At 43.8% G+C, this 21,349-nt stretch overlaps 2 protein-coding genes across 2 annotated transcripts in view; one reads left to right on the forward strand and one right to left on the reverse strand.

Moving 5' to 3' along the window:
- The window catches only part of LOC133544449 (required for drug-induced death protein 1-like), a 35,636-nt gene extending 30,893 nt beyond the window's left edge, over window positions 1–4,743 (reverse strand). Inside the window, exon 1 of the mRNA XM_061889770.1 lies at window positions 4,616–4,743. The gene's annotated coding sequence lies outside the window, so the exon portion shown is untranslated. The remainder of the gene's footprint in view (window positions 1–4,615) is intronic.
- si:dkey-190l8.2 overlaps window positions 1–21,349 on the forward strand; it is a 40,629-nt gene that overhangs the window by 16,273 nt on the left and 3,007 nt on the right. The window contains exons 4-6 of the mRNA XM_061889071.1: window positions 12,223–12,391; window positions 12,562–12,664; window positions 13,145–13,290. Of these exons, the coding sequence (XP_061745055.1) occupies window positions 12,223–12,391; window positions 12,562–12,664; window positions 13,145–13,290 (418 nt within the window). The remainder of the gene's footprint in view (window positions 1–12,222; window positions 12,392–12,561; window positions 12,665–13,144; window positions 13,291–21,349) is intronic.

Raw genomic sequence — 21,349 nt, forward strand, 5'->3', positions numbered from 1 at the left:
ACTACAACACTTTCACCCTACAACAATCACTAATACACCCCCATACCATCACACATGCTGACTACAACACTTTCACCCTACAACAATCACTAATACACCCCCATACCGTCACACATGCTGACTACAACACTTTCACCCTACAACAATCACTAATACACCCCCATACCATCACACATGCTGACTACAACACTTTCACCCCACAACAATCACTAATACACCCCCATACCATCACACATGCTGCCTAGAACACTTTCACCCTACAACAATCACTAATACACCCCCATACCATCACACATGCTGACTACAACACTTTCACCCTACAACAATCACTAATACACCCCCATACCATCACACATGCTGACTACAACACTTTCACCCTACAACAATCACTAATACACCCCCATACCATCACACATGCTGACTACAACACTTTCACCCTACAACAATCACTAATACACCCCCATACCATCACACATGCTGACTACCACACTTTCACCCTACAACAATCACTAATACACCCCCATACCATCACACATGCTGACTAGAACACTTTCACCCTACAACAATCACTAATACACCCCCATACCATCACACATGCTGACTACAACACTTTCACCCTACAACAATCACTAATACACCCCCATACCATCACACATGCTGACTACAACACTTTCACCCTACAACAATCACTAATACACCCCCATACCATCACACATGCTGACTACAACACTTTCACCCTATAACAATCACTAATACACCCCCATACCATCACACATGCTGACTACAACACTTTCACCCTACAACAATCACTAATACACCCCCATACCATCACACATGCTGACTACAACACTTTCACCCTACAACAATCACTAATACACCCCCATACCATCACACATGCTGACTACCACACTTTCACCCTACAACAATCACTAATACACCCCCATACCATCACACATGCTGACTAGAACACTTTCACCCTACAACAATCACTAATACACCCCCATACCATCACACATGCTGACTACAACACTTTCACCCTACAACAATCACTAATACACCCCCATACCATCACACATGCTGACTACAACACTTTCACCCTACAACAATCACTAATACACCCCCATACCATCACACATGCTGACTACAACACTTTCACCCTACAACAATCACTAATACACCCCCATACCATCACACATGCTGACTACAACACTTTCACCCTACAACAATCACTAATACACCCCCATACCATCACACATGCTGACTACAACACTTTCACCCTACAACAATCACTAATACACCCCCATACCATCACACATGCTGACTACAACACTTTCACCCTACAACAATCACTAATACACCCCCATACCATCACACATGCTGACTACCACACTTTCACCCTACAACAATCACTAATACACCCCCATACCATCACACATGCTGACTAGAACACTTTCACCCTACAACAATCACTAATACACCCCCATACCATCACACATGCTGACTACAACACTTTCACCCTACAACAATCACTAATACACCCCCATACCATCACACATGCTGACTACAACACTTTCACCCTACAACAATCACTAATACACCCCCATACCATCACACATGCTGACTACAACACTTTCACCCTACAACAATCACTAATACACCCCCATACCATCACACATGCTGACTACAACACTTTCACCCTACAACAATCACTAATACACCCCCATACCATCACACATGCTGACTACAACACTTTCACCCTACAACAATCACTAATACACCCCCATACCATCACACATGCTGACTACAACACTTTCACCCTACAACAATCACTAATACACCCCCATACCATCACACATGCTGACTACCACACTTTCACCCTACAACAATCACTAATACACCCCCATACCATCACACATGCTGACTACCACACTTTCACCCTACAACAATCACTAATACACCCCCATACCATCACACATGCTGCCTAGAACACTTTCACCCTACAACAATCACTAATACACCCCCATACCATCACACATGCTGACTACAACACTTTCACCCTACAACAATCACTAATACACCCCCATACCATCACACATGCTGACTACCACACTTTCACCCTACAACAATCACTAATACACCCCCATACCATCACACATGCTGCCTACAACACTTTCACCCTACAACAATCACTAATACACCCCCATACCATCACACATGCTGACTACAACACTTTCACCCTACAACAATCACTAATACACCCCCATACCATCACACATGCTGCCTACAACACTTTCACCCTACAACAATCACTAATACACCCCCATACCATCACACATGCTGACTACAACACTTTCACCCTACAACAATCACTAATACACCCCCATACCATCACACATGCTGCCTAGAACACTTTCACCCTACAACAATCACTAATACACCCCCATACCATCACACATGCTGACTACCACACTTTCACCCTACAACAATCACTAATACACCCCCATACCATCACACATGCTGCCTAGAACACTTTCACCCTACAACAATCACTAATACACCCCCATACCATCACACATGCTGACTACAACACTTTCACCCTACAACAATCACTAATACACCCCCATACCATCACACATGCTGACTACAACACTTTCACCCTACAACAATCACTAATACACCCCCATACCATCACACATGCTGACTACAACACTTTCACCCTACAACAATCACTAATACACCCCCATACCATCACACATGCTGACTACAACACTTTCACCCTACAACAATCACTAATACACCCCCATACCATCACACATGCTGACTACAACACTTTCACCCTACAACAATCACTAATACACCCCCATACCATCACACATGCTGACTACAACACTTTCACCCTACAACAATCACTAATACACCCCCATACCATCACACATGCTGACTACAACACTTTCACCCTACAACAATCACTAATACACCCCCATACCATCACACATGCTGACTACAACACTTTCACCCTAGAACACTCCAGATGATTCTTTTCCACTTTGGTCCGGAGTACACGACATCCAGTTTCCAAAAACAATTTGAAATGTGGACTCGTCAGACCACAGAACACTTTTCCACTTTGCATTAGTCCATCTGAATCAATAAAGTACTATCTATCTATCTTAGATGAGCTTGGGCCCAGCAAAGCCAACAGCGTTTCTGGGTGTTGTTGATATACTGCTTTGGCTTTGGAGAGTAGAGTTTTAATTTGCACTTACAGATGTAGCAACAATCTGTAGTTACTGACAGGTTTTCTGAAGTGTTCCTGAGCCCATGTGGTGATATCCTTTAAACACTGATCTGGCTTTTTGATGCAGTAGCGCTTGAGGGATCCAAGGTGTGTAATATCATGGCTTACCTGCAGTGATTTCTCCAGATTCTCTGAACCTTTTGATGAGATTACGGAGCGTAGATGGTGAGATCCCTAAATTCCTTGCAGTAGCTGCTTGAGAAATGTTGTTCTTAAACAATTTGCTCAGGCATTTGTTGACAAAGTGGTGACCCTCGCCCCGTCCTTGTTTGTGAATGAGTGAACATTTCATGGAAGCTGCTTTTATAGCCAATCATGGCACCCACCTGTTCCCAATTAGCCTGTTCACCTGTGGCATGTTCCAAATAAGTGTTTGATGAGCATTGCTCAACTTTCTCACTCTTTTTTGCCACTTGTGCCAGCTTTTTTCAAACATGTTGCAGTCATCAATTTCCAAATGAGCTGATATTTGCAAAAAAGAACAAAGTTTGTCAGTGTGAAGATGAAATATCTTGTCTTTGCAGTCTATTCAATTGAATATAAGTTGAAAAGGATTTGTTGTAGTCTCTTTTTATTTAGCATTTACACAAGGTGACAACTTCACTGCTTTTGGGCTTTGTAGTACAACTCATTCCTAAATGAAAGCGTAAGTCACACCTGTGCACAGAACACAATAAGGACATAAAATCCAGAAAACCCAACACTAAATACCAGAACTAAATGAAAAGGCCCCAAAAGTAAATTCCTTTCCCGTATCCCTTTTGCAATTTCAGCCAAGTGACTTGCAGCTTTGTCATCCTCACTACCAGCTTTAGTGACCAGAATGTGATGTCATCATGGCATTTGTCATGGAACAGTCCAAAATACAGGAAGGGCTACTTAAATGATTAGTACCAATGACGTTGTTAGGTTTTGATCAAGGAGGTGACCCCAAGATGCAGAGACCGGAGGCGAGGTTGAATTACAAAAAGTTAAACAATTTAATGAGTCCAAAAAGTGTAAGAAAAGGCGATGGGGCAGAAGTCCACACCATGAACAAGCAAACAAAAGCAGGTCCCTCAGTGGTCGGCAGGGGAAAAGGCCAGAGCCCACTGAGCTCAACAAAGGGTCCAACACAACATCCTCTTTACCTCAGGGAGGCTAGGAATCAAACCCAGATGTGAGGAGTTCCAAGAATAAGGAGAGACAACATACCAGGAAAAGGCCAGACCCCACTGAGCTCAACAAAGGGTCCAACACAACATCCTCTTTACCTCAGGGAGGCTAGGAATCAAACCCAGATGTGAGGAGTTCCAAGAATAAGGAGAGACAACATACCAGGCAGGACCAAGTGAATCCGGCAGATGCCCGTGGGAGGTGCAGCAGACAATAACTGGCGGTGAGCAGCTTAAATACTCCTGGCTAGAGAATTGTTGCAGGTGTGCCTCGCTGGGGACTAATTGGAGGAAGAAAAACAGACACCATAAAAGAGAAGGCAGAGAAATGACAAAAGACAACAGATGTATGACATTCTGACAATAAAGTTGTAACTGTCTGAAAATGTTGGGCTCTTTTTAAAGGAGATCTTTGCCTCTTTTGTGACTTAAATGTTGCAATGTCGGATCCTCCTGGTAAACATCGCCGAAAGGTCAAATCGTGAGGTCATGCATTTGGAAGTGAGCTTGCATGCAATTCTCAATGCCTCTGAACATCTTTTTTATTCTTTTTTTGTACGGCGGGCACAGTGTGGCGACTCCTGCTGGCAGTCACCTGAGCAGAAGTAAAGTCAAGTAACTAACCTGCAAAAGTAGTGGAATACAGATTGTATTCCAGCAAGAAGCACCTCCTACTCATTGTTGGGGAAACTCTTCTTCTTCTCTTTGGGTTTTCTAACTGTGTGGAGTTGTGGAGCTCAGCTAAGTATGACTTGCAAACTAAAAAGCTGATGTGGACAGGGAGTGGCCCGCCTCCCCAACATTTGCACTCAATTCCATGTTGATGATGATGCACAAAAGAAATATGTTTGGGCATTTCAAAACATTTGCCTTTGTTTGTGCGTACAACTTTTGTGGGGATTTGAGCGTACAACAATTTTAGTAGGAAATCCATGCAAGTCACTGATTTTGATATCATTTTGTATCTTGATGGATTGAAAAGGACCAGCAATGAGTTGACTGATGAACATGATGACATCATTTCTTCAGAAAATGTAACAAATAAAGTATATATACTATTAACCACAACAGCTATTTGTTCTATTTTAAAACAAAGAAAAGAACCTGAAGTCGTCTTTATTTTGAAGTTATCGTACTTGGGAGTAGATTTTTTTTCCATGTGGCCCCCGATCTAAAAGGAGTTTGATCCCCGACTTAGAAGCTAAATTATGTACTTTCTCACGTGTAGCAGTTGCTGAAAACATGTTTCATCATGTCCTGATGTTACATCACTTCCTGCTGCTTGTACATGTATCATCATGTCCTGATGTTACATCACTTCCTGCTGCTTGTACATGTATCATCATGTCCTGATGTTACATCACTTCCTGCTGCTTGTACATGTATCATCATCATGTCCTGATGTTACATCACTTCCTGCTGCTTGTACATGTATCATCATCATGTCCTGATGTTACATCACTTCCTGCTGCTTGTACATGTATCATCATGTCCTGATGTTACATCACTTCCTGCTGCTTGTACATGTATCATCATCATGTCCTGATGTTACATCACTTCCTGCTGCTTGTACATGTATCATCATCATGTCCTGATGTTACATCACTTCCTGCTGCTTGTACATGTATCATCATCATGTCCTGATGTTACATCACTTCCTGCTGCTTGTACATGTATCATCATCATGTCCTGATGTTACATCACTTCCTGCTGCTTGTACATGTATCATCATCATGTCCTGATGTTACATCACTTCCTGCTGCTTGTACATGTATCATCATCATGTCCTGATGTTACATCACTTCCTGCTGCTTGTACATGTGTCATCATCATGTCCTGATGTTACATCACTTCCTGCTGCTTGTACATGTATCATCATCATGTCCTGATGTTACATCACTTCCTGCTGCTTGTACATGTGTCATCATCATGTCCTGATGTTACATCACTTCCTGCTGCTTGTACATGTATCATCATCATGTCCTGATGTTACATCACTTCCTGCTGCTTGTACATGTGTCATCATCATGTCCTGATGTTACATCACTTCCTGCTGCTTGTACATGTATCATCATCATGTCCTGATGTTACATCACTTCCTGCTGCTTGTACATGTATCATCATCATGTCCTGATGTTACATCACTTCCTGCTGGTACATGTATCATCATGTCCTGATGTTACATCACTTCCTGCTGCTTGTACATGTATCATCATCATGTCCTGATGTTACATCACTTCCTGCTGCTTGTACATGTATCATCATCATGTCCTGATGTTACATCACTTCCTGCTGCTTGTACATGTATCATCATCATGTCCTGATGTTACATCACTTCCTGCTGCTTGTACATGTATCATCATCATGTCCTGATGTTACATCACTTCCTGCTGCTTGTACATGTGTCATCATCATGTCCTGATGTTACATCACTTCCTGCTGCTTGTACATGTGTCATCATCATGTTCTGATGTTACATCACTTCCTGCTGCTTGTACATGTATCATCATCATGTCCTGATGTTACATCACTTCCTGCTGCTTGTACATGTATCATCATCATGTCCTGATGTTACATCACTTCCTGCTGCTTGTACATGTGTCATCATCATGTCCTGATGTTACATCACTTCCTGCTGCTTGTACATGTATCATCATCATGTCCTGATGTTACATCACTTCCTGCTGCTTGTACATGTATCATCATCATGTCCTGATGTTACATCACTTCCTGCTGCTTGTACATGTATCATCATCATGTCCTGATGTTACATCACTTCCTGCTGCTTGTACATGTGTCATCATCATGTTCTGATGTTACATCACTTCCTGCTGCTTGTACATGTATCATCATCATGTCCTGATGTTACATCACTTCCTGCTGCTTGTACATGTATCATCATCATGTCCTGATGTTACATCACTTCCTGCTGCTTGTACATGTGTCATCATCATGTTCTGATGTTACATCACTTCCTGCTGCTTGTACATGTATCATCATCATGTCCTGATGTTACATCACTTCCTGCTGCTTGTACATGTGTCATCATCATGTCCTGATGTTACATCACTTCCTGCTGCTTGTACATGTGTCATCATCATGTCCTGATGTTACATCACTTCCTGCTGCTTGTACATGTATCATCATCATGTCCTGATGTTACATCACTTCCTGCTGCTTGTACATGTATCATCATGTCCTGATGTTACATCACTTCCTGCTGCTTGTACATGTATCATCATCATGTCCTGATGTTACATCACTTCCTGCTGCTTGTACATGTGTCATCATCATGTCCTGATGTTACATCACTTCCTGCTGCTTGTACATGTATCATCATCATGTCCTGATGTTACATCACTTCCTGCTGCTTGTACATGTGTCATCATCATGTCCTGATGTTACATCACTTCCTGCTGCTTGTACATGTGTCATCATCATGTTCTGATGTTACATCACTTCCTGCTGCTTGTACATGTATCATCATGTCCTGATGTTACATCACTTCCTGCTGCTTGTACATGTATCATCATCATGTCCTGATGTTACATCACTTCCTGCTGCTTGTACATGTATCATCATCATGTCCTGATGTTACATCACTTCCTGCTGCTTGTACATGTGTCATCATCATGTTCTGATGTTACATCACTTCCTGCTGCTTGTACATGTATCATCATCATGTCCTGATGTTACATCACTTCCTGCTGCTTGTACATGTGTCATCATCATGTCCTGATGTTACATCACTTCCTGCTGCTTGTACATGTATCATCATCATGTCCTGATGTTACATCACTTCCTGCTGCTTGTACATGTATCATCATGTTCTGATGTTACATCACTTCCTGCTGCTTGTACATGTATCATCATCATGTCCTGATGTTACATCACTTCCTGCTGCTTGTACATGTATCATCATCATGTCCTGATGTTACATCACTTCCTGCTGCTTGTACATGTATCATCATCATGTCCTGATGTTACATCACTTCCTGCTGCTTGTACATGTATCATCATGTTCTGATGTTACATCACTTCCTGCTGCTTGTACATGTATCATCATCATGTCCTGATGTTACATCACTTCCTGCTGCTTGTACATGTATCATCATCATGTCCTGATGTTACATCACTTCCTGCTGCTTGTACATGTATCATCATGTCCTGATGTTACATCACTTCCTGCTGCTTGTACATGTATCATCATCATGTCCTGATGTTACATCACTTCCTGCTGCTTGTACATGTATCATCATCATGTCCTGATGTTACATCACTTCCTGCTGCTTGTACATGTATCATCATCATGTCCTGATGTTACATCACTTCCTGTTGCTTGTACATGTGTCATCATCATGTCCTGATGTTACATCACTTCCTGCTGCTTGTACATGTATCATCATCATGTCCTGATGTTACATCACTTCCTGCTGCTTGTACATGTGTCATCATCATGTCCTGATGTTACATCACTTCCTGCTGCTTGTACATGTATCATCATGTCCTGATGTTACATCACTTCCTGCTGCTTGTACATGTATCATCATCATGTCCTGATGTTACATCACTTCCTGCTGCTTGTACATGTGTCATCATCATGTCCTGATGTTACATCACTTCCTGCTGCTTGTACATGTATCATCATCATGTCCTGATGTTACATCACTTCCTGCTGCTTGTACATGTATCATCATCATGTCCTGATGTTACATCACTTCCTGTTGCTTGTACATGTGTCATCATCATGTCCTGATGTTACATCACTTCCTGCTGCTTGTACATGTATCATCATCATGTCCTGATGTTACATCACTTCCTGCTGCTTGTACATGTATCATCATCATGTCCTGATGTTACATCACTTCCTGCTGCTTGTACATGTATCATCATCATGTCCTGATGTTACATCACTTCCTGCTGCTTGTACATGTATCATCATCATGTCCTGATGTTACATCACTTCCTGCTGCTTGTACATGTGTCATCATCATGTCCTGATGTTACATCACTTCCTGTTGCTTGTACATGTGTCATCATCATGTCCTGATGTTACATCACTTCCTGCTGCTTGTACATGTATCATCATGTTCTGATGTTACATCACTTCCTGCTGCTTGTACATGTATCATCATCATGTCCTGATGTTACATCACTTCCTGCTGCTTGTACATGTATCATCATCATGTCCTGATGTTACATCACTTCCTGCTGCTTGTACATGTATCATCATCATGTCCTGATGTTACATCACTTCCTGTTGCTTGTACATGTGTCATCATCATGTCCTGATGTTACATCACTTCCTGCTGCTTGTACATGTGTCATCATCATGTCCTGATGTTACATCACTTCCTGTTGCTTGTACATGTGTCATCATCATGTCCTGATGTTACATCACTTCCTGCTGCTTGTACATGTATCATCATCATGTCCTGATGTTACATCACTTCCTGCTGCTTGTACATGTATCATCATGTCCTGATGTTACATCACTTCCTGCTGCTTGTACATGTATCATCATCATGTCCTGATGTTACATCACTTCCTGCTGCTTGTACATGTATCATCATCATGTCCTGATGTTACATCACTTCCTGCTGCTTGTACATGTATCATCATCATGTCCTGATGTTACATCACTTCCTGCTGCTTGTACATGTGTCATCATCATGTCCTGATGTTACATCACTTCCTGCTGCTTGTACATGTATCATCATCATGTCCTGATGTTACATCACTTCCTGCTGCTTGTACATGTATCATCATCATGTCCTGATGTTACATCACTTCCTGCTGCTTGTACATGTATCATCATCATGTCCTGATGTTACATCACTTCCTGTTGCTTGTACATGTGTCATCATCATGTCCTGATGTTACATCACTTCCTGCTGCTTGTACATGTGTCATCATCATGTCCTGATGTTACATCACTTCCTGTTGCTTGTACATGTGTCATCATCATGTCCTGATGTTACATCACTTCCTGCTGCTTGTACATGTATCATCATCATGTCCTGATGTTACATCACTTCCTGCTGCTTGTACATGTATCATCATGTCCTGATGTTACATCACTTCCTGCTGCTTGTACATGTATCATCATCATGTCCTGATGTTACATCACTTCCTGCTGCTTGTACATGTATCATCATCATGTCCTGATGTTACATCACTTCCTGCTGCTTGTACATGTATCATCATCATGTCCTGATGTTACATCACTTCCTGCTGCTTGTACATGTATCATCATCATGTCCTGATGTTACATCACTTCCTGCTGCTTGTACATGTGTCATCATCATGTCCTGATGTTACATCACTTCCTGCTGCTTGTACATGTATCATCATCATGTCCTGATGTTACATCACTTCCTGCTGCTTGTACATGTATCATCATCATGTCCTGATGTTACATCACTTCCTGCTGCTTGTACATGTATCATCATCATGTCCTGATGTTACATCACTTCCTGCTGCTTGTACATGTATCATCATCATGTCCTGATGTTACATCACTTCCTGCTGCTTGTACATGTGTCATCATCATGTCCTGATGTTACATCACTTCCTGCTGCTTGTACATGTATCATCATCATGTCCTGATGTTACATCACTTCCTGCTGCTTGTACATGTATCATCATCATGTCCTGATGTTACATCACTTCCTGCTGCTTGTACATGTGTCATCATCATGTCCTGATGTTACATCACTTCCTGCTGCTTGTACATGTATCATCATCATGTCCTGATGTTACATCACTTCCTGCTGCTTGTACATGTATCATCATCATGTCCTGATGTTACATCACTTCCTGCTGCTTGTACATGTATCATCATCATGTCCTGATGTTACATCACTTCCTGCTGCTTGTACATGTATCATCATCATGTCCTGATGTTACATCACTTCCTGCTGCTTGTACATGTATCATCATCATGTCCTGATGTTACATCACTTCCTGCTGCTTGTACATGTGTCATCATCATGTCCTGATGTTACATCACTTCCTGCTGCTTGTACATGTATCATCATCATGTCCTGATGTTACATCACTTCCTGCTGCTTGTACATGTATCATCATCATGTCCTGATGTTACATCACTTCCTGCTGCTTGTACATGTGTCATCATCATGTCCTGATGTTACATCACTTCCTGCTGCTTGTACATGTATCATCATCATGTCCTGATGTTACATCACTTCCTGCTGCTTGTACATGTATCATCATCATGTCCTGATGTTACATCACTTCCTGCTGCTTGTACATGTATCATCATCATGTCCTGATGTTACATCACTTCCTGCTGCTTGTACATGTATCATCATCATGTCCTGATGTTACATCACTTCCTGCTGCTTGTACATGTGTCATCATCATGTCCTGATGTTACATCACTTCCTGCTGCTTGTACATGTATCATCATCATGTCCTGATGTTACATCACTTCCTGCTGCTTGTACATGTATCATCATCATGTCCTGATGTTACATCACTTCCTGCTGCTTGTACATGTATCATCATCATGTCCTGATGTTACATCACTTCCTGCTGCTTGTACATGTATCATCATCATGTCCTGATGTTACATCACTTCCTGCTGCTTGTACATGTATCATCATCATGTCCTGATGTTACATCACTTCCTGCTGCTTGTACATGTATCATCATCATGTCCTGATGTTACATCACTTCCTGCTGCTTGTACATGTATCATCATCATGTCCTGATGTTACATCACTTCCTGCTGCTTGTACATTACAGCTGTGGAATGGACGGCGCCCTCCGCCCGCCTCTGGCCCCCAGCCTTTTTAGGCTTCTGCTTCAGCCTCGGGACTATGGTGGGACCTCTGCTGGCATGGCTGAGCCCCACCTGGACCAAGCTTCACCTGGCCCTGGCTCTTCCACAGCTCATTTGCCTGCCACTCTACTAGTGTGTGCTCACCTTGTCTCCAACACCCACCTGGGACTTTCTCTTCATCACATGGATTAGTAGCCTTCCTTCCTCAATTAGTAGCCCTCCCTCCCCCCCCCCCCCCCCACCCCCTCCTCAGGTGTCAACCTTTCTTTCTGTTTGTCCTTGCTTTCTGTTTGTCCTTGCAGTTCAATTCCAGAGTCTCCAAGCTGGTTGATGTTGATGAAGAGAATAAGTGTTCTTGACCATTACAGCAGCAAAGGTGTGGCAGACAAGCAGTGCGTGGACTTGGTAGATACACACACACACACACACACACACACACACACACACACACACACACACACACACACACACACACACACACTTAGTTTGGTGACCCCTGCTTCAGAATGTCCATCCATCCATCCATTTTCTACCGCTTATTCCCTTTCGGGGTCGCGGGGGGCACTGGCGCCTATCTCAGCTACAATCAGGCGGAAGGCGGGGTACACCCTGGACAAGTCGCCACCTCATCACAGGGCTTCAGAATGTGTCGTGGGCCAATACAAGTCCAGATGTGGCAAATGGTGCCCGGGCTGCACTTTGGATTACCCTGATCTCGTGCCAAAGTAAACACCAGAAACTTCCTGCTGTTTTGGTCATGTGTGCGCGTGTGTGTTTGTGTGTTTGTGTGTGTGATTGGCATGTGTGTGTGTGTGTGTGTGTGAGTGTGTGTGCGCGTGTGTGTTTGGCATGTGTGTGAGTGTGTGTGTGTGTGTGTGTGAGCAGCTTTTGGGCTCAGACTGGTTGCAGCAGCAGAAAGCTGCTGAGGCTTCCAAAGACTTCCCCCCTGGACAGGCGGCCCCCACATGTGACCTCCACCCCCTCAGGCACCCCAGGGTTCTGCTGCGACTCTGCATCATGAGCTACCTCAGGTCAGTCCTCTTCTGCTCATTCTGTTCCAGACACGCCCTCTTTTGCTTTTGCTTGCAGGAAGTACACATGATTGCCTCACTGGCAAATTGACTGCGAATGAGTGATTGGAGAGCTAAATATTAGTCCTGCATGTACAGTACAGACCAGCAGTTAGGACACACCTTCTCCTCATCCAATATTAGTCCTGCATGTACAGTACAGACCAGCAGTTAGGACACACCTTCTCCTCATCCAATATTAGTCCTGCATGTACAGTACAGACCAGCAGTTAGACACACCTCCTCATCCAATATTAGTCCTGCATGTACAGTACAGACCAGCAGTTAGGACACACCTCCTCATCCAATATTAGTCCTGCATGTACAGTACAGACCAGCAGTTAGGACACACCTTCTCATCCAATATTAGTCCTGCATGTACAGTACAGACCAGCAGTTAGGACACACCTTCTCATCCAATATTAGTCCTGCATGTACAGTACAGACCAGCAGTTAGGACACACCTTCTCATCCAATATTAGTCCTGCATGTACAGTACAGACCAGCAGTTAGGACACACCTTCTCATCCAATATTAGTCCTGCATGTACAGTACAGACCAGCAGTTAGGACACACCTCCTCATCCAATATTAGTCCTGCATGTACAGTACAGACCAGCAGTTAGGACACACCTCCTCATTCAATATTAGTCCTGCATGTACAGTACAGACCAGCAGTTAGGACACACCTCCTCATCCAATATTAGTCCTGCATGTACAGTACAGACCAGCAGTTTAGACACACCTCCTCATCCAATATTAGTCCTGCATGTACAGTACAGACCAGCAGTTAGGACACACCTTCTCCTCATCCAATATTAGTCCTGCATGTACAGTACAGACCAGCAGTTAGGACACACCTCCTCATTCAATATTAGTCCTGCATGTACAGTACAGACCAGCAGTTAGGACACACCTCCTCATCCAATATTAGTCCTGCATGTACAGTACAGACCAGCAGTTAGGACACACCTTCTCCTCATCCAATATTAGTCCTGCATGTACAGTACAGACCAGCAGTTAGGACACACCTCCTCATCCAATATTAGTCCTGCATGTACAGTACAGACCAGCAGTTAGGACACACCTTCTCCTCATCCAATATTAGTCCTGCATGTACAGTACAGACCAGCAGTTAGGACACACCTTCTCCTCATCCAATATTAGTCCTGCATGTACAGTACAGACCAGCAGTTAGGACACACCTCCTCATCCAGTATTAGTCCTGCATGTACAGTACAGACCAGCAGTTAGGACACACCCTTCTCCTCATTCAATATTAGTCCTGCATGTACAGTACAGACCAGCAGTTAGGACACACCTCCTCATCCAATATTAGTCCTGCATGTACAGTACAGACCAGCAGTTAGGACACACCTTCTCCTCATCCAATATTAGTCCTGCATGTACAGTACAGACCAGCAGTTAGGACACACCTTCTCCTCATCCAATATTAGTCCTGCATGTACAGTACAGACCATCAGTTAGGACACACCTTCTCCTCATCCAATATTAGTCCTGCATGTACAGTACAGACCAGCAGTTAGGACACACCTCCTCATCCAATATTAGTCCTGCATGTACAGTACAGACCAGCAGTTAGGACACACCTCCTCATTCAATATTAGTCCTGCATGTACAGTACAGACCAGCAGTTAGGACACACCTCCTCATCCAGTATTAGTCCTGCATGTACAGTACAGACCAGCAGTTAGGACACACCCTCCTCATCCAATATTAGTCCTGCATGTACAGTACAGACCAGCAGTTAGGACACACCTCCTCATCCAATATTAGTCCTGCATGTACAGTACAGACCAGCAGTTAGGACACACCTCCTCATTCAATATTAGTCCTGCATGTACAGTACAGACCAGCAGTTAGGACACACCTCCTCATCCAGTATTAGTCCTGCATGTACAGTACAGACCAGCAGTTAGGACACACCTTCTCCTCATCCAATATTAGTCCTGCATGTACAGTACAGACCAGCAGTTAGGACACACCTCCTCATCCAATATTAGTCCTGCATGTACAGTACAGACCAGCAGTTTAGACACACCTCCTCATCCAATATTAGTCCTGCATGTACAGTACAGACCAGCAGTTAGGACACACCTCCTCATCCAATATTAGTCCTGCATGTACAGTACAGACCAGCAGTTAGGACACACCTCCTCATTCAATATTAGTCCTGCATGTACAGTACAGACCAGCAGTTAGGACACACCTCCTCATCCAATATTAGTCCTGCATGTACAGTACAGACCAGCAGTTAGGACACACCTTCTCCTCATTCAATATTAGTCCTGCATGTACAGTACAGACCAGCAGTTAGGACACACCTTCTCATTCAATATTAGTCCTGCATGTACAGTACAGACCAGCAGTTAGGACACACCTCCCCATCCAATATTAGTCCTGCATGTACAGTACAGACCAGCAGTTAGGACACACCTTCTCCTCATCCAATATTAGTCCTGCATGTACAGTACAGACCAGCAGTTAGGACACACCTCCTCATTCAATATTAGTCCTGCATGTACAGTACAGACCAGCAGTTAGGACACACCTTCTCCTCATCCAATATTAGTCCTGCATGTACAGTACAGACCAGCAGTTAGGACACACCTCCTCATCCAATATTAGTCCTGCATGTACAGTACAGACCAGCAGTTAGGACACACCTCCTCATCCAATATTAGTCCTGCATGTACAGTACAGACCAGCAGTTAGGACACACCTTCTCCTCATCAATATTAGTCCTGCATGTACAGTACAGACCAGCAGTTAGGACACACCTCCTCATTCAATATTAGTCCTGCATGTACAGTACAGACCAGCAGTTAGGACACACCTCCTCATCCAATATTAGTCCTGCAAGTACAGTACAGACCAGCAGTTAGGACACACCTTCTCCTCATCAATATTAGTCCTGCATGTACAGTACAGACCAGCAGTTAGGACACACCTCCTCATCCAATATTAGTCCTGCATGTACAGTACAGACCAGCAGTTAGGACACACCTTCTCCTCATCAATATTAGTCCCTGCATGTACAGTACAGACCAGCAGTTAGGACACACCTCCTCATCCAATATTAGTCCTGCATGTACAGTACAGACCAGCAGTTAGGACACACCTTCTCCTCATCCAATATTAGTCCTGCATGTACAGTACAGACCAGCAGTTAGGACACACCTCCTCATCCAATATTAGTCCTGCATGTACAGTACAGACCAGCAGTTAGGACACACCTCCTCATTCAATATTAGTCCTGCATGTACAGTACAGACCAGCAGTTAGGACACACCTTCTCCTCATCCAATATTAGTCCTGCATGTACAGTACAGACCAGCAGTTAGGACACACCTCCTCATTCAATATTAGTCCTGCATGTACAGTACAGACCAGCAGTTAGGACACACCTCCTCATCCAGTATTAGTCCTGCATGTACAGTACAGACCAGCAGTTAGGACACACCTCCTCATCCAGTATTAGTCCTGCATGTACAGTACAGACCAGCAGTTAGGACACACCTTCTCCTCATCCAATATTAGTCCTGCATGTACAGTACAGACCAGCAGTTAGGACACACCTCCTCATCCAATATTAGTCCTGCATGTACAGTACAGACCAGCAGTTTAGACACACCTCCTCATCCAATATTAGTCCTGCATGTACAGTACAGACCATCAGTTAGGACACACCTCCTCATCAATATTAGTCCTGCATGTACAGTACAGACCAGCAGTTAGGACACACCTCCTCATCCAATATTAGTCCTGCATGTACAGTACAGACCAGCAGTTAGGACACACCTTCTCCTCATCCAATATTAGTCCTGCATGTACAGTACAGACCAGCAGTTAGGACACACCTTCTCATTCAATATTAGTCCTGCATGTACAGTACAGACCAGCAGTTAGGACACACCTCCTCATCCAATATTAGTCCTGCATGTACAGTACAGACCAGCAGTTAGGACACACCTCCTCATTCAATATTAGTCCTGCATGTACAGTACAGACCAGCAGTTAGGACACACCTCCTCATCCAATATTAGTCCTGCATGTACAGTACAGACCAGCAGTTAGGACACACCTCCTCATCCAATATTAGTCCTGCATGTACAGTACAGACCAGCAGTTAGGACACACCTCCTCATTCAATATTAGTCCTGCATGTACAGTACAGACCAGCAGTTAGGACACACCTCCTCATCCAGTATTAGTCCTGCATGTACAGTACAGACCAGCAGTTAGGACACACCTTCTCATTCAATATTAGTCCTGCATGTACAGTACAGACCAGCAGTTAGGACACACCTTCTCCTCATCCAATATTAGTCCTGCATGTACAGTACAGACCAGCAGTTAGGACACACCTTCTCCTCATCCAATATTAGTCCTGCATGTACAGTACAGACCAGCAGTTAGGACACACCTCCTCATTCAATATTAGTCCTGCATGTACAGTACAGACCAGCAGTTAGGACACACCTCCTCATTCAATATTAGTCCTGCATGTACAGTACAGACCAGCAGTTAGGACACACCTCCTCATCCAGTATTAGTCCTGCATGTACAGTACAGACCAGCAGTTAGGACACACCTTCTCCTCATCCAATATTAGTCCTGCATGTACAGTACAGACCAGCAGTTAGGACACACCTCCTCATCCAATATTAGTCCTGCATGTACAGTACAGACCAGCAGTTTAGACACACCTCCTCATCCAATATTAGTCCTGCATGTACAGTACAGACCATCAGTTAGGACACACCTTCTCCTCATCCAATATTAGTCCTGCATGTACAGTACAGACCAGCAGTTAGGACACACCTCCTCATCCAATATTAGTCCTGCATGTACAGTACAGACCAGCAGTTAGGACACACCTCCTCATTCAATATTAGTCCTGCATGTACAGTACAGACCAGCAGTTAGGACACACCTCCTCATCCAATATTAGTCCTGCATGTACAGTACAGACCAGCAGTTAGGACACACCTTCTCCTCATCCAATATTAGTCCTGCATGTACAGTACAGACCAGCAGTTAGGACACACCTTCTCCTCATCCAATATTAGTCCTGCATGTACAGTACAGACCAGCAGTTAGGACACACCTCCTCATCCAATATTAGTCCTGCATGTACAGTACAGACCAGCAGTTAGGACACACCTCCTCATTCAATATTAGTCCTGCATGTACAGTACAGACCAGCAGTTAGGACACACCTCCTCATCCAATATTAGTCCTGCATGTACAGTACAGACCAGCAGTTAGGACACACCTTCTCCTCATCCAATATTAGTCCTGCATGTACAGTACAGACCAGCAGTTAGGACACACCTTCTCATCCAATATTAGTCCTGCATGTACAGTACAGACCAGCAGTTAGGACACACCTTCTCCTCATCAATATTAGTCCTGCATGTACAGTACAGACCAGCAGTTAGGACACACCTCCTCATCCAATATTAGTCCTGCATGTACAGTACAGACCAGCAGTTAGGACACACCTCCTCATCCAATATTAGTCCTGCATGTACAGTACAGACCAGCAGTTAGGACACACCTCCTCATTCAATATTAGTCCTGCATGTACAGTACAGACCAGCAGTTAGGACACACCTCCTCATCCAATATTAGTCCTGCATGTACAGTACAGACCAGCAGTTAGGACACACCTTCTCCTCATCCAATATTAGTCCTGCATGTACAGTACAGACCAGCAGTTAGGACACACCTTCTCCTCATCCAATATTAGTCCTGCATGTACAGTACAGACCAGCAGTTAGGACACACCTTCTCATCCAATATTAGTCCTGCATGTACAGTACAGACCAGCAGTTAGGACACACCTCCTCATCCAATATTAGTCCTGCATGTACAGTACAGACCAGCAGTTAGGACACACCTTCTCCTCATCCAATATTAGTCCTGCATGTACAGTACAGACCAGCAGTTAGGACACACCTCCTCATCCAATATTAGTCCTGCATGTACAGTACAGACCAGCAGTTAGGACACACCTCCTCATTCAATATTAGTCCTGCATGTACAGTACAGACCAGCAGTTAGGACACACCTCCTCATCCAATATTAGTCCTGCATGTACAGTACAGACCAGCAGTTAGGACACACCTTCTCCTCATCCAATATTAGTCCTGCATGTACAGTACAGACCAGCAGTTAGGACACACCTTCTCATCCAATATTAGTCCTGCATGTACAGTACAGACCAGCAGTTAGGACACACCTTCTCCTCATCAATATTAGTCCTGCATGTACAGTACAGACCAGCAGTTAGGACACACCTCCTCATCCAATATTAGTCCTGCATGTACAGTACAGACCAGCAGTTAGGACACACCTCCTCATCCAATATTAGTCCTGCATGTACAGTACAGACCAGCAGTTAGGACACACCTCCTCATTCAATATTAGTCCTGCATGTACAGTACAGACCAGCAGTTAGGACACACCTCCTCATCCAATATTAGTCCTGCATGTACAGTACAGACCAGCAGTTAGGACACACCTCCTCATTCAATATTAGTCCTGCATGTACAGTACAGACCAGCAGTTAGGACACACCTCCTCATCCAATATTAGTCCTGCATGTACAGTACAGACCAGCAGTTAGGACACACCTTCTCCTCATCCAATATTAGTCCTGCATGTACAGTACAGACCAGCAGTTAGGACACACCTTCTCCTCATCCAATATTAGTCCTGCATGTACAGTACAGACCAGCAGTTAGGACACACCTTCTCATCCAATATTAGTCCTGCATGTACAGTACAGACCAGCAGTTAGGACACACCTCCTCATCCAATATTAGTCCTGCATGTACAGTACAGACCAGCAGTTAGGACACACCTTCTCCTCATCCAATATTAGTCCTGCATGTACAGTACAGACCAGCAGTTAGGACACACCTCCTCATCCAATATTTGTCCTGCATGTACAGTACAGACCAGCAGTTAGGACACACCTCCTCATTCAATATTAGTCCTGCATGTACAGTACAGACCAGCAGTTAGGCCACACCTTCTCCTCATCCAATATTAGTCCTGCATGTACAGTACAGACCAGCAGTTAGGACACACCTTCTCCTCATTCAATGGCTTGTCTTTATTTCCATGACTATTTACATTTTAGATTGTCACATCAAAACTATCAATGAACACATGAGGAGTTATGTACTTAACAAAAACATATTTTATACTTTACTTTCTTCAAAACAGCCTCCCTTTGTTCTGGTGACTGCTTTGCACACACTTGACATTCTCTCCGTGAGCTTCAAGGAGAGAATGCCAAGAGTGTGCAAAGCAGTCATCAGGGGAAAGAGTGGCTGTTTTGAAGAAAGTATAAAATATGTTTTCAATTATTTCACCTTTTTCTGTTAAGTACATAACTAACTCCACATTAGACTTACACTTCCTTTATTGACTTTCAAATTTGAACTTTAGCAACGATTGTCACACACACACACACACACACACACACACACACACACACACACACACACACACACACACACACACACACACACACACACACACACACACAGTATGTGTGGCGAAATTACTCTCCGCATTTGACCCATCCCCTTGATCACCCCCTGGGAGGTGAGGGGAGCAGTGAGCAGCAGCAGTGGCCGCGCCCAGGAATGGTTTTTGGTGATTTAACCCCCAATTCCAAGCCTTGATGCTGAGTGGCAAGCAGGGAGGTAATGGCTCCCATTTCTATAGTCTTTGGTATGACTCGGCCGGGGTTTGAACTCACAACCTACCCATCACAGGGCGGACACTCTAACCACTAGACCACTGAGTTGGAATTACAGATAAGAACAAATATTGGTTGCATTATCTGGTTGTAGTGTGGGATACAAAAGCAATAAAGTGCAGATATGAATAAATAGATTACTGTACAGATAAATATATAATAAATAAATAGATGTATTCATGGATGTATGTTAGAATAGAATAGAATAGAATAGAAAGTA

This window comes from Nerophis ophidion, linkage group LG27, assembly GCF_033978795.1.
Source record: "Nerophis ophidion isolate RoL-2023_Sa linkage group LG27, RoL_Noph_v1.0, whole genome shotgun sequence".
Lineage (NCBI taxonomy): Eukaryota > Metazoa > Chordata > Actinopteri > Syngnathiformes > Syngnathidae > Nerophis > Nerophis ophidion.